This window comes from Phyllobates terribilis, unplaced genomic scaffold, assembly GCF_046119375.1.
Source record: "Phyllobates terribilis strain yellow unplaced genomic scaffold, ASM4611937v1 Scaffold_1__5_contigs__length_1240528914, whole genome shotgun sequence".
Classification (NCBI taxonomy): domain Eukaryota; kingdom Metazoa; phylum Chordata; class Amphibia; order Anura; family Dendrobatidae; genus Phyllobates; species Phyllobates terribilis.
The window spans coordinates 957,706,454-957,721,938 of NW_027362761.1; the positions used below are offsets into that span (position 1 = coordinate 957,706,454).

At 46.6% G+C, this 15,485-nt stretch overlaps 1 protein-coding gene across 1 annotated transcript in view; it reads left to right on the forward strand.

Moving 5' to 3' along the window:
* Nucleotides 1–15,485, forward strand: part of REELD1 (reeler domain containing 1) — a 122,003-nt gene that overhangs the window by 100,693 nt on the left and 5,825 nt on the right. The window contains exons 5-6 of the mRNA XM_073655946.1: nucleotides 11,300–11,594; nucleotides 12,495–12,558. Coding sequence (XP_073512047.1) covers nucleotides 11,300–11,594; nucleotides 12,495–12,558 — 359 coding nt within the window. The remainder of the gene's footprint in view (nucleotides 1–11,299; nucleotides 11,595–12,494; nucleotides 12,559–15,485) is intronic.

Sequence of the window (15,485 nt, forward strand, 5' to 3'; positions counted from 1 at the left end):
CTGAATATATTTTTTTTCTGCATCTACCTCTGAAAAAATATTGGGCTTCTAGCTGTGTGTGGGACTTGTTCTATTAATCCATCTATACAGACCTCCATCAGGTTGCAAACTGAATATAATTTTTTTCTGCATCTACCTCTGAAAAAATATTTGGGCTTCTAGCTGTGTGTGGGACTTGTTCTATTAGTCCATCTATACTGACCTCCATCAGGTTGCAAACTGAATATAATTTTTTTATGCATCTAGCTCTGAAAAAATATTTGGCCTTCTAGCAGTGTGTGGGACTTTCTCTATTAGTCCATCTATACTGACCTCCATCAGGTTGCAAACTGAATATATTTTTTTTCTGCATCTGCCTCTGAAAAAATATTTGGGCTTCTAGCTGTGTGTAGGACTTGTTCTATTAGTCCATCTATACTGACCTCCATCAGGTTGCAAACTGAATTTAATTTTTTTCTGCATCTACCTTTGAAAAAATATTTGGGCTTCTAGCTGTGTGTAGGACTTGTTCTATTAGTCCATCTATACTGACCTCCATCAGGTTGCAAACTGAATACAATTTTTTTCTGCATCTACCTCTGAAAAAATATTTGGGCTTCTAGCTGTGTGTGGGACTTGTTCTATTAGTCCATCTATACTGACCTCCATCAGGTTGCAAACTGAATATAATTTTTTTCTGCATCTACCTCTGAAAAAATATTTGGGCTTCTAGCTGTGTGTAGGACTTGTTCTATTAGTCCATCTATACTGACCTCCATCAGGTTGCAAACTGAATACATTTTTTTTCTGCATCTACCTCTGAAAAAATATTTGGGCTTCTAGCTGTGTGTGGGACTTGTTCTATTAGTCCATCTATACTGACCTCCATCAGGTTGCAAACTGAATATAATTTTTTTCTGCATCTAGCTCTGAAAAAATATTTGGCCTTCTAGCAGTGTGTGGGACTTGTTCTATTAGTCCACCTATACTGACCTCCATCAGGTTGCAAATTCAAAATAATTTTTTGTCTGCATCTAGCTCTGAAAAAATATTTGGCCTTCTAGCAGTGTGTGGGACTTTCTCTATTAGTCCATCTATACTGACCTCCATCAGGTTGCAAACTGAATATATTTTTTTTCTGCATCTACCTCTGAAAAAATATTTGGGCTTCTAGCTGTGTGTGGGACTTGTTCTATTAGTCCATCTATACTGACCTCCATCAGGTTGCAAACTGAATATAATTTTTTTCTGCATCTACCTCTGCAAAAATATTTGGGCTTCTAGCTGTGTGTAGGACTTGTTCTATTAGTCCATCTATACTGACCTCCATCAGGTTGCAAACTGAATACAATTTTTTTCTGCATCTACCTCTGAAAAAATATTTGGGCTTCTAGCTGTGTGTGGGACTTGTTCTATTAGTCCATCTATACTGACCTCCATCAGGTTGCAAACTGAATATAATTTTTTTCTGCATCTACCTCTGAAAAAATATTTGGGCTTCTAGCTGTGTGTAGGACTTGTTCTATTAGTCCATCTATACTGACCTCCATCAGGTTGCAAACTGAATACAATTTTTTTCTGCATCTACCTCTGAAAAAATATTTGGGCTTCTAGCTGTGTGTGGGACTTGTTCTATTAGTCCATCTATACTGACCTCCATCAGGTTGCAAATTGAATATAATTTTTTTCTGCATCTAACCCTGCCAATAGTTTTGGCCTAATACCACAGTTTGGCCACTCAGCTCTGCTCGGTTCCCATCCATTGTTTTTTTGTGCAAACAACTCCAGAGTTGTGAATTAGTTAACCACCAAAATGAGTGGAAAAAGGCCTGCTGCTGGTGGAAAGGGGAATAGGCGTGTTGGGAAGGGGAAAAAAGGTTGTGTCCGTGGGGTAGGTGTTAAAGCAACAGTAACATCTGCAGAAGAAAGACCATCTTCCAGCCAAACTAAAATGTCTACTTCTTTTAGCAGACAATGTGATAAGATCCCTTTCTTATGGCCACGCCAATCGCTACAAATTCCAGATGAGGCACAAAAACAGCAGGTGCTTCAACGCATATCAAGTGCTCCTTTAAGTGGGCTCTCCTCCACATCAACTTCAACATCACAAATACTCCAGTCCTCAAAGGTGTCACCCCAATTGCACTTGCTTCCTCACAGCTCCCAAATCTCCAGCTGCCCGTCTGAGTATGAGGTAGAACAGATGGTTGAGTCTGCAGAGCTGTTTACTCATACTATAGCCTGGGAATCAGAGGTCGACTCCAGCGCTTCTGTGAATCCAGACGAGGAAATGATCTGCACTGATGCCCAGAATTTTTATGAGTCGGATCCAGGACCAGACGCAGAAGGTTCTGACCATAATGTAGACCCTCATTCCCAAACTGTAACTCCTGTTGGTGGAGACAATGAGGAAGACGATGATGAGACTCAAATACCTGATTGGAGCGACAACTTTAGTTTTTTGTCAGGGCAGGAACAGGTTGGCTCTGAGGACGACGGGTGTGATAACACACAGGGTGATGATGATGAGGTTGGAGATCCCACTTACTGTCAACCCACAGTCAGCCAAGAGATGAGGTCAGCAGAGGAGGTGGAGGAGGATGCTAGTGACGACGAGGTCAGGTTGCGCCTTCCTGGACAGAGACGTAGTACTGGAAGCACGTCAACAACTGCATCCTCAAACACAACTCTGCCTCTCACCACAAGTCGTGGTGGCTCTTCAGGTCGCATGGGTGCTAAGCCTTGCATAGCCTGGGCATTTTTTCAGATCGATAAAGATGACCCAACTCGTGTTATCTGTAACATTTGTCAGCAAAAGCTAAGTAGAGGCCAAAAAATACATAGTTTGAGTACTTCATGCATGAACCGGCACATGGACATGAAGCATAAGTTGCAGTGGGAAGCTCAGTGTGCTACAATGCGGCCTAGCCGGCCGGGCCAACCACCGTCTGCCATATCTTGTGCATCCGCGGCCTCTTCATCCTCTGTGACTGGGGGGACAGCAGTCACACCTGTTTTGGGGCGCAGACCTGCCACCTCTTTACCCGCAACAGCCAGCGTGATTGGCAGGTCATCATTTTCTTTGGAGGTGGTAACACCAGCTGGTGTTGAGCGCTGTCCGACATCGATAGCACCACCTTTGGATCAAGGCAACCTAACATGTCCGCCTGCATCTTCCTCACAGACCCGCAGTTTGCCGGGGACACCCTTATCAACCCCGTCTAAGCACAATAGCCAGCCCTCGGTCCCTCAGATGTGGACAAGTAAAAGACCATTTCCTCCTAGCCATGAGGTTGAATTTCACCATCTGCAAGCTCTTGGCTACAGAAATGCTGCCTTTCCGCCTGGTGGACACAGAGGATTTTCGAGACCTTATGTCCGTCGCAGTGCCCCAGTACCAGATGCCCAGTCGGCACTACTTCTCAAAGAAAGGTGTGCCTGCGCTCCACCAGCATGTCGCACACAACATCACCGCTTCTTTGAGAAACTCTGTGTGTGACAGGGTGCATTTCACCACAGACACTTGGACGAGTAGGCATGGACAGGGGCATTACATGTCGCTGACTGGGCACTGGGTAACTATGGTGACAGCAGGACAAGGGGCTGCTGTCCAAGTCTTGCCGTCCCCACGAGTTGTGCGTCAATCCTCTTTATGTCAAAGTTCCTCCACTGCTTCTGCCTCCTCAACCTCCTCTCGGTCTTCCACCTGCACCCAAAGCCTGTCTGGTCATGCTACAAGCTTTCTAACTGCGCAGAAGGGATCCTGCACACCTCCTTACTATGCTGGCAGTAGGGCTCAACGTCATCAGGCGGTTTTTACTTTGAAATGTCTGGGAAATGTGAGTCACACAGCTGAGGAGTTGTGGTCAGCTCTGGAGAACCAATTTCATGAATGGTTGTCTCCACTGGACCTGAAACCAGGGAAGGCCGTGTGCGACAATGCTGCAAACCTGGGTGCGGCCCTTCGCCGGGGCAATGTCACACACGTGCCTTGTATGGCTCACGTGTTGAACCTGGTTGTCCAGCAATTTTTAGCCCACTATCCCAGACTAGATGGCCTTCTGCAGAGGGCACGGTCGCTGTGTGCTCACTTCCGCCGTTCACATCCCGCAGCTCAGCGACTTACATCTTTACAGAAGTCGTTGGGCCTGCCACTTCACCGGCTAAAATGCGATGTGCCTACCCGGTGGAATTCAACTCTGCACATGTTGCAGCGACTGTTGCAGCACCGACAAGCCCTGGTGCAATACGTTCTGACGTATAGCCTGGGCCAACGAGATCCGGAGGTGGGGCAAATCACGCTGGAGGAGTGGTCTCAGATCAGGGACCTATGCACCCTTCTGCACAGTTTTGAAATGGCGACGAAGATGTTTAGTGCTGACGATGCCATTATCAGCATGACTATTCCGGTGATTTACATGCTGGAGCACATGTTAAACAGAATTTCGTAGTCAGGTGGTGGCACAAGAGGAGGTGGAGGAAGTAGAGGAGGAGGAGTTGTATGCAGAAGGGCTAACATCTGCAAGGTCCAGACGGTCGGCAGCACCAAGGCGGCAGGCATGTGAGGGTGGGGGAGATGGTTTTACCAGGGCGCATGGTAGCAGCCAAACTAGTGAGGAAGGTGCAGGAGCCCAGGAAGAAGTGGAGGACGAACTGATGGAAGACTCATCAGATGAGGGAGACCTTGATCACATTTCTGTTGTGCGAGGTTGGGGGGAGAGGACAGAGGAAGGAAGCATGATTGTTACCTCGCCACCAACACAACAGGGACTTGGTGCTCCTGGATGCGCAACACACATGAGTGCCTTCTTTCTGCACTACCTGCAACATGACCCTCGAATTGTGAGAATTAGAAATAATCCTGACTACTGGGTTGCCACACTGTTAGATCCCCGGTACAAAAGTAAATTTGCAGAAATTATTCCTGCCATAGAAAGGGATGCACGCATGCAGGAGTATCAGCAGAGACTGTTGCAGAATCTTACATGTGCTTTTCCACAAAACACCAGTGGTGCACGTAGTGAATCTCACAGTTCCAACTTGCCAACCGTGGGACCGTCAAGTGTTCAGCACTCAAACCGTAACAGAACCACAGTATCTGCTGGTAACATCAATTTTGCGGAATCATTTCACCACTTTTTTAGCCCATCCTTTGCAAGGCCACAGGAGACAAGAAGTCTGACACATAGTCAACGCCTAGAGACGATGGTACAGGAGTATCTCCAAGTAAACATTGAAGCCATGACTGTGTCACTGGACCCTTGCTCTTTTTGGGCTTCCAATCTGCATAAATGGCCGGAGCTAGCCACTTACGCCTTGGAGATCTTGTCATGCCCCGCAGCCAGCGTTCTGTCTGAACGTGTGTTCAGCGCTGCTGGTGGTGTGCTGACAGATAAGCGCACGCGGCTCTCCACTGATAATGTAGACAGACTCACGTTCATAAAGATGAACAAATCATGGATCCGAAACGACTTTTCTACCCCTGTGTCATCCTGGGGAGAGTAAAAGCTTGATGATTGGTTAAAATCACCCTACCAACCGTTTTAAGCTTTCAAATTACTAATCATGTTTATCTGTATCTTGACTGGAAAATAATTTGGGCTTTGTAGCAGTGTGCAGCACTGATTAGCTCCACCAGATTTAAAATTAATAATAATTTGTAGCTGCATCTAGCCCGGAAAATAATTTTGGGGCTCCGAGATGCGCAAGACACATAAGTGCCTTCTTGCTGCACTACCTGCAACATGACCCTAATATTGTCAGAATTCTAAGTAATCATGACTACTGGGTTGCCACACTCTTAGATCCCCCAAACTTTTCGATCAACCTTTTCATTTTAATAAAGACCAAAAAAATGGTCATTTTTGAAATTATAATCATTAGCAGGTTATTAGAAACTGAAATCAAACAGTTTTCAACTCAAAACTTTATTCTAGGTGATGTTACATTTTCACATAGGACCCCTTGTTCGAAAGGAGCTTCTGAACTCTCTCGTCCATTGAATTTGTCAGGTTTTGGATGGTTTCTGCTTCAATTGTTTTGCATGAGGACAGAATACCCTCCCAGAGCTGTTGCTTAGATGTGAACTGCCTCCCACCATCATAGACACTCCTTTTGATGATGCTCCAGAGGTTCTGAATGGGGTAGAGGTCAGGGGAGCATGGGGGTCACACCATAAGTTTGTCCCCTTTTATGCCCATATCAGCCAGAGATGCAGATGTTTTATGTGCAGCATGAGATGGTGCATTATCATGCAAAAAAATGATATTGCTGTGAAATACATGGTTCTTCTTCTTGAACCATGGCAGGAAGTGCTGTTTGAGAAAATCCACATACATTATGGAGTTCATCTTTAGCGCCTTCAGGGATCCTAAAGGGGCCGACAATCTCTCTCCCCATGATTCCAGCCCAAAACATTACTCCACCTCCTCCTTGTTGGCGCTGTAGCCGTGTTTGCGTGGGGTGTCCATCAACCAGCCATCCTCCACTCCATCCATCTGGACCATCGAGCACTGCACGGCACTCATCCGTGAACAAAACAGTTTTGAAATCAGTCTTCATGTAATGTTTGGCCCACTGGAGCCGTTTCTGCTTGTGTGAAGTGGATAGAGGAGGTCGACAGGATGGCATATGCACAGCTGCAAACCTCTGAAGGACCCTGCATCTTGTTGTTCGGGGGACGTTGGAGGCACCAGCAGCTTCAAAAACTTGTCTGCTGCTATGACAAGGCTTTTTTGCCGCTGCTCTTTTAACCTGACGTAATTGCCTGTAGGAAAGAGTCCTCAATTTGCCCTTATCAGCACGCACACGTGTGTACTGTGAATCAGCTACATACTTCTTGATTGCCAAGACACTTCATCCTGATCATCGCACAATGTTGATTGTAGTCATGCCTTGACCTAAACACTCCACAATTTGTTGCTTCTCAGCAGCCGACACATCCTTTTTCTTTCCCATTTTGGCAGAAAATGTAGGCTGCTTAATAATGTGAGACAGCCTTCTTAAGTAGTCTTGCCTTTCATTGGACACACCTGCCAAACTAATTAGCACAGGTGTCTGCAATTGCTTACAGTGATATAAAGAGCCCTGACACACATCACCATCAATGAGTTTAACTGACAAACAAACAAATTCTTCCCTTATCACTCCTAAACACTTTTTGCATAATAATTTGGAACACAGTGTACATGTGCTTTTCCACAAAACACCAGTGGTTCACGTAGTGAATCTTACAGTTCTAACTTGCCAACCGTGGTCTGTATGGAGTTGTTCAATAAAGGGCCCAAAATTAAGATAACATAGATGGGAGAGGTCTCTATGAATAGGAATTCCTAAGTATTTGATACCCTGTGAGGGCCAGGCAAAGGGAAAGTTGGACTGGATGGAATCCTATATGGATTTGGGGAGGGAGACATCGAGGGCCTCAGACTTCGCTGCATTGATTTTAAAATTTGACCATGTAACAAAGTGATCTATTTCAGCCATAACAGCATGGATGGATATATGTGATTGAGTGATATATACTAGTACATCATCAGCAAATAGAGAGCACTTGTACTCGGTGCCTCCCACCTCAATCCACCTAATATTGGGGTTATGGCGAATTGATGAGAGCAGGTGCTCCGTCACTAGGATGTATAAGAGAGGGGACAGAGGACATCCCTGCCTTGTCCCATTGGTGATTGTGAAAGGTGATGAAAATGTTCTGATGCACCCCCTGGGCCTTGGGACACCCGGAGCCGGACCCTTTTTGGTGGATGCTGGTGGTTGTAGTCTTCGTGGCGGCGACCTGGTTCCGTGGCTCAGGGTGGTCAAACCAGTGGCGGAACTATTTATGTGGTTTTGATGTTTAAATGTCCGACTACGCCACCCGTGGATTGCGGTCAGAGTGAACCGCCGCTGCAGGGCAGACCGCTGAGGCTGGTGTTGTCGGTGCAGCAGAGCGTAGCATAACTCCCCACGGGAGGAGTATAGCCTCAGGGCAGTGTATGCGGAGGATGGGGGTGATGGTGCAGGGCAGCAGCAGTAACGACACGGAGTCAGTGATGCAGTCCAGGGCCTTTACTCACAGTTCTTATTATCCAGACCACGTCTGCAGGTAAAGGCTGCCCACGTCGTACTGTGCTCACCAGGTGAGGGGCTCAGACAACTCCCAGATAACTTTGGAGCGCTTCACAGGACCCCCTTTGTGTGTCCTTTGTCTGGCCTTTCTTACCAACCCTTCTGTCCGGCTGCCTCGGGCCTCCTCTTGGTAAACTTGGCGCCAGTTTCCCTGACCCTATGTGCTGCCCTCCTAGCGGGTGTAGCGAGGGGCTGCGCCACATAAAATGTCACAGCCTCCGGTTTCTAGCTGAGGGTCGTTTCCTGCCTCCACTAGTTTCGGGGACAGGTCTCCCCCTTTGGCCTGACCCCTCCATGCAGGTGGATTCGGGTGTGCGGTGGCGACTCGCCCGTCCGCACCCTTGGGATCCCTTTGTTCCTCGTTCCTGGAGCCTTCTCCGCTCCTCTTCCTTCCTTCTCCCTCTTCCAGGCCTGGGCCTCTGTTACTAGGCCCGCCTCCGGAGCAGAGCTCATGCAGAGCCCCTGCTCCCTGCCACTTCTGCTCAGACTTCTCTGCACTGAACTAAGATGGTGCCCACCTTTTATACTCCCTTCTCAATGCACCCAGGAACTGCTTCCTCCCTGCTCCTGCACTACAGGGTTCCCCTTCCTCAGTGTTCCCTCCCCCCACTCCAGCCAGGGACAGGGACTGTCGTGCCTATCTCAGGGGCATATTGGTCGCCCTGCCCCACGGCAATGTGGTGTAATGCATGCAGGTGTCGGGTCCTGATCCACACTCCATCCTTACCTGAGAGTGAGATATCACACCTCTGGGTGAGGTGCAATACCTCTGTAGCAACCGAGCCCTCAGGGTGCTACAGTTCCATTTATCTTCAGCCTAGGTGACGTATTGCGATACAGGGCAGTGATTTTGGCTATAAAAGGGTCCCCTAGACCCCTACCCCAAGCTTTTTAAGAGAATCATATATGGCGTGCCAGGAGACTCTATGGAATGCTTTCTCAGCATCCAACGAGAGTATCTAATTACAAATTTTTAACTGCATCTAGCCCAGGAAATACTTTGTGCCTAGTAGCAGTGTCTGCTAGTCAGCGGATTATCCCGGCTGTTAAGCAAGCTACACCACCTGTAGTTTGGACACTTAATTTTTTCAAAGGAAATGCTTCGGGACCACGGGATGCTCAGTGAAGAGCATCAGGAGGCACCCCAAGGCATAGGGGCTGGGACTGGCAGTAGGATGCCTTGCGGTGGACAGCCGAGCTCGATCCTTATAAAAGCTTTTTAACTGCAGCAGCTTTAGTGGACGCTACTGGAGCTGGAATTACCCGGCTGCTGGCATGAGACTTGCCCTCCAATAGATCCTTGTAAATGGATTTAAAGTGTATTCATTCAAATTAGAGAGACAATTTAAATTAAAAAGCTTAGAGCTGCCTCCACCACAGGGGGGCTCGCTCGACCCACCAGCGGACAGGCACCAGTATTGGGAGAGGGGGGCTGGCCGTCAGGGTTCACCGCGGCTCTGGCACAAACCCGGCGACACGGAGGTGGCACGAGCAGGAGCGGACTGAACGTGTCGGCTTCTCACTTTTTAGATTTTAGAAGGGCATGACATGCCTATATCTGTGTCTCCCCCTCCTTTTACTCCTCCACCTCTTTTCTTTTCTCATGACTATATGTACTTGTCACTTTTCCATGTGTTAGTTGTGTCTTCTGAGCAGTTTGTCAGCTTTTGGACACCTTTGAAGGTGTTTTCTATGTGTTTCTATGTGTTTTTGTTTGCCTGCCATTGGTTTTAACGGTGTTCGAAGGTGTTCGACGAACAGTTCGACAAACAGTTCGGCGAACACACGGGTGTTCGACGAACCGAACCGAACTCGAACACTACGGGGGTGGCTCAACACTAGTCTGCGCACATGTCAGTGTGGTTCCACGGACCGTGTATCCGTGTTCTCCACACGTAGACATGTCCGTTTTTTACACGCTGCACAGTCCGCTAAATGTCCCACGCTGAATACACATGGATGACATCCGTGTGTCATCATTGTGAAACGTACCGGCGCCTGGGAATCAGTGTACAATTAGCGCTGTTTCAAAGTGCAGTGTGCTGAACGCTGCCCTTATTATTGTCCCTTGCTTGCTCTGTGATCAGCATGAGCAAGGGACAATGTTGGGAGTAGTAGTCTGCGCCCGCAGTGTCCATGCATAAAAATAAGAATAAAATCAAATCCTTATACTCACCTGTCCAGGCATGTCCCCCCCTGTAATCCTCTGACTGCTGATGCCGAGGAGCCAGGGAGAATGACTCGCGGTGTCCTGTCACTTGATGAGCTCCACTCAGCTCACTGGAGCGGCTCATTCTCCCTTCTCCCCGGCTCCTCGGCATCAAGAATCATAAGATTACAACGGGGGACACTTAGGACAGGTGAGTATAAGAATTTTATTATTTTATTCTTATTTTTACACATGGACACTGCGGGAGCAGAATACTACTACTCTCAACATTGTCCCTTGCTCGTGCTGATCACAGCGCCCGCAGGGGACAATGCGCTTGGGAACAGCGCTAACTGTACACTGATTCCCAGGCGCCGGTACGTGTGCTCCTGATGCGGCACACGGGCTACACACGGTTGCCACACACGGACACACAGACATCTCCGGTAAGGGTTTATCCGGTACCGGAAAAATCAGGACGTGTGAAACCGGCCTCAGGTACAGCAGAGTGCACTGGCTCGGTCATGGGAGGCTACTGCGCAGGCGCGATATCTCGGTTCGCAATGTGGATGACGCATCCAAATCAACCAAAGCAGGAAGACGCAATTAGGAGCAGAAAAGAGGAACAGATGCAGCAGTAAGAAAGCCCATAGGACCGGACCACCCTTATTTACATACAGCGTGGGAGCATATCAAAATGCTATTTTTTGGGGTACACAGGGGGAGTCAGGAGCTGATAGACATGTTTGTGAGATGCAGAACAGAAGCAGTTAAAGGTGGTGCCATTTGTTCATAGGTTCAAAAACTAGTGACAGGTTCCCTTTAAGTATATTGCAAAAAAATCTTAACTTGGCAAAGGCTGAAAAATTATTACATGAAAAAGTTTAGTTCATTTTTAAGAGCGTTTGGTGAACTTCTGTCTGCGCTTAAAAGATAAATATAGCACACAGTTATCACTTATACAGAATAAGATGGTTTACTTCACTCATCAAATTTTTCTCAGATATTAGCAATTGAGAATTTGTAATGTATTTTTTACTCTTTTAACAGGTCCTAAGTACCCCAGTACTTCAGCTGATATACACAAGACTTCTTTAGTTAGCTTTACCAAAACAAAGCCACCAGAAATTTCCATTGACACTGCTATAGAGGAAATAAAGCATGTCTTTCCTAATGTCACATCTTCTATGAAAACTCCACAGTACGTGCCCAGTAGTCCTACCAGTGTTCATAATCATGTAGAAACAGAATTATTTCTCCAGTATCGTGGATCAACTGCCCATACCGTGACATTATGGAACACCAAATCCCGATATCCAAACTCAACTCACAGCATGAATAGCAGGTATTGTATATTAAGTATTCATTTAAAAATTTTACAAAGAAAATTTGACCACATACTTTTACCTCTTTTAGATTTTTGTGAATAGAAGCTGATTTGTAGCACCCTGGAATGGCCACTACACAGTGCACAGCGTTGTGGTGTTCTGTCTTCATATCAGGCAGGCACCGATGCTGCTAACAACTCCCACCCACATGAATGTGATGATCTATCCTAAGGTCATCAAAATCGAAGCAGTGGCCAACTCTTTAAATACCTAACCTTTGAGTGACAAGGAACGGAAACACAGTGAACAGTGACAAAAAAGTTGGACCCGTTGGACTCAGGAAACAATAAAATAGAGGCTAAGCCCTTGTGTACGGAAACCCTTGAACACAGGGGTAACGCCATAGGGAGTAACAAGTCTTTACAGAACAGAAAGAGTAGAGACAATGCCTTAGTGTACTGATTCTGAAACAGACAGAGGCTTGATAAGTGGCAGGAAACTGTGAATTAGGTGACGTAGTGGGAGTGTGGTCTCTATACAGGCAACAGAAAGCTGAGCAAGATTGTTCTGCAAAATGTAATATTAATCCCTTATTTTAGTGCTGTAACTATAGGGCATAGTTCACGTAGCAGAAATTCTGGGCTAAAATCCTTAACATTTTACAGTGTTATAATAGCAGCTGAGTGGGTAGGATTTTACCAAATTTTAGCCCCACTCTGCAGAAAAAAAAATATGGATTTGAAATCTGGAGCATGTCAATTTACTTCAATACTTATAGCACTTGAGGACAAATTTGAGTAAAATTATTCTTTACATTATGATCTAAGAGAGCTCATCATTGATGGTAAAGTGCTCTGCTGGTTTATCATTGTACAACCAAATGCAGTATTTTTTTAATTTTAGATTTTTTGTTTTAGGACTCAACACTTATTTCATAGAAGACTCACAACTCCTTGCAGTGGTTGTGGAAAAGAAAGCAAGGTAAGTGATTGGTAAAGAATTGTTTATACAGTAAAGAATGACATTTAGTAAATGTTAATTTTAAAATAGTTAAACAGTAGTTTCCATAATAAAGTATACAGATAATTACCAGGATTCTACGCTGGTTTCATGCTATTGGTTCACATTTGGCATACGCAAAATGTAAACCCCCTACATATACAAGCGTATTCCATATCTATATGCCATATACGTAAAGTTACCTACAGGCTCCTTTGAAAAAAAATGTGTACTGCACAGTATGTGTTTCTTTGTGGGATGTGTTTGTACTGAAAAAATTAGGTGGCTATGACTACACTTATCAGTACAGCAGATGTATGATGGCTCATTTCCTCAAAATAAATGCAAAAAGGACATGCTATTGGAATACATCTGGTCAATAGGTGGCTATAGCTATTTCTGCCTATGCCCAGGTAATCAGGTCAGCATTTAATTGTACATAACATCATAAAGTCCAAGGGCCAAGACAAACTTCAGACATCATTTTTGCTTTTAATTCAGTCTGTACTCTATTTACTCTAATTTACGTAATATACAGTACTTAAAAAAAGAACAAAATATTTTTATAATGAGAAAAGTAAAATAAAAAGGTAGATGCTATGAAATAGTCGGAGTACTCTTGAATCACTCTACCTAATGGTAGTGATTATCTCTAGCAGTGTGACTATACCTCCTCCACTGGGGAAATTAAGCGCCCCATATAAAATTTCATCTCTGTTCAGATTTCAAACACATTCCCTTATTGTAAAATGTTTAGCCAGCACTCACAGCCTTCTTGTGTCTGCCATCAAATCACATCTCATATGGTTACATAGACACATATACAACACTAGATGGTGGCCCGATTCTAACTCATCGGGTATTCTAGAATAGGTATGCGGCCGACCAGGCGCAATCAACAGAGCGGTATTTAAATTTGGCGCCAAAATCGCTGATTGGTCGAGGCTGGCAACCGCGACCAATTAGCAAAGCGGTGTTAAAATTTGGCGCCTATATCGCAGATTGGTCACGGCCGGCGGTCGCGACTAATCAGCAGAGAGGGGTTTAAATTTGGCGTCAATGATGCTGATTGGTCGCGTTCGCTGGCCGCGACCAATCAGCAGAGCGGGGTTTAAATTTGGCGGCAATGATGCTGATTGGTTGCGGCCGCAACTAATCACCAGAGCGGTGTCGCCAATAATGCTGGTTATTTGTGACCGGTAACCGCGACCAATGAGCAGAGCGGTGTTTAAATATGGCGCCAATATCGCTGATTGGTCGTGGTGGCTGGCCGCGACCAATCAGCGAAGCGGTGTTTAAATTTGGCGACAATATCGCTGATTGGTCACGGCCGGTGGTTGCGACTAATCAGCAGAGCGAGGTTTAAATTTGGCGCCAATACTGCTGATTGGTCGCGGCCGGAGACCACGACTAATCAGCAGAGCGGTGTTTAAATTTGGCGCCAATACTGCTGATTGGTCGCGGCCGGTGACCGCGAGCAATCAGCAGAGCGTTGTTTAAATTTGGCCCCAATCTCGCTAATTGGTCGCGGACGGACGGCCACCGCGACCAATCAGCAGAGCGTTGTTTACATTTGACGCCAATCTCTCTGATTGGTCGCTGACGCCAGACGCGACCAATCAGCAGAGCGTTGTTTAAATTTGGCGCCAATCTTGCTGATTGGCCGTGGCTGGCAGCCGCAATCAATCAGCAGAGCGGGGTTTAAATTTGGCGGCAATGATGCTGATTGGTTGCGGCCGCGACTAATCACCAGAGCGGTGTTTAAATTTGTCGCCAATAATGCTGGTTATTCGTGACCGGTAACCGCGACCAATGAGCAGAGCGGTGTTTAAATATGGCGCCAATATCGCTGATTGGTCGCGGCCAGCCACCACGACCAATCAGCGAAGCGGTGTTTAAATTTGGCGCCAATATCGCTGATTGGTCACGGCCGGTGGTTGCGACTAATCAGCAGAGCGAGGTTTAAATTTGGCGCCAATACTGCTGATTGGTCGCGGCCGGAGACCACGACTAATCAGCAGAGCGGTGTTTAAATTTGGCGCCAATACTGCTGATTGGTCGCGGCCAGCGACCGCGAGCAATCAGCAGAGCGTTGTTTAAATTTGTCACCAAAATTGCTGATTGGTCGCGGCGGGCCAATCAGCAGAGCGTTGTTTACATTTGGCGCCAAAATCGCTGATTGGTCGCCCCTGGCGACCGCGACCAATTAACAAAGCGGTGTTAAAATTTGTGCGCCTATATCGCAGATTGGTCACGGCCGGCGGTCGCGACTAATCAGCAGAGTGGGGTTTAAATTTGGTGCCAATAATGCTGATTGGTTGCGGCCGGCGGTCGCGACCAATCAGCAGAGCTTTATTTAAATTTTAAAATTTGGCGCCAATAATGGTGATTGGTCACGGCCGCGACTAATCAGCAGAGCGGTGTTTAAATTTGTCGCCAATAATGCTGGTTATTCGTGACCGGTAACCGCGACCAATGAGCAGAGCAGTGTTTAAATATGGCGCCAATATCGCTGATTGTTCGCGGCCGGCCACCACGACCAATCAGCGAAGCAGTGTTTAAATTTGGCGCCAATATCGCTGATTGGTCATGGCCGGTGTTTGCGACTAATCAGCAGAGCGAGGTTTAAATTTGGCGCCAATACTGCTGATTGGTCGCGGAGGGCGAACGCGACCAATCAGCAGAGCGGTGTTTAAATTTGGCGCCAATATTGCTGATTGGTCACGGCCGGAGACCGCGACCAATCAGCAGAGCGGGGTTTAAATTTGGCGCCAATACTGCTCATTGGTCGCGGCCGGCGACTGCGACCAACAGCAGAGCGGTGTTTCAAATTGGCACCGAAATCGCTGATTGGTCGCGTCCGGCCACCGCAACCAATTAGCAGAGCGTTGTTTAAATTTGGAGCCAAT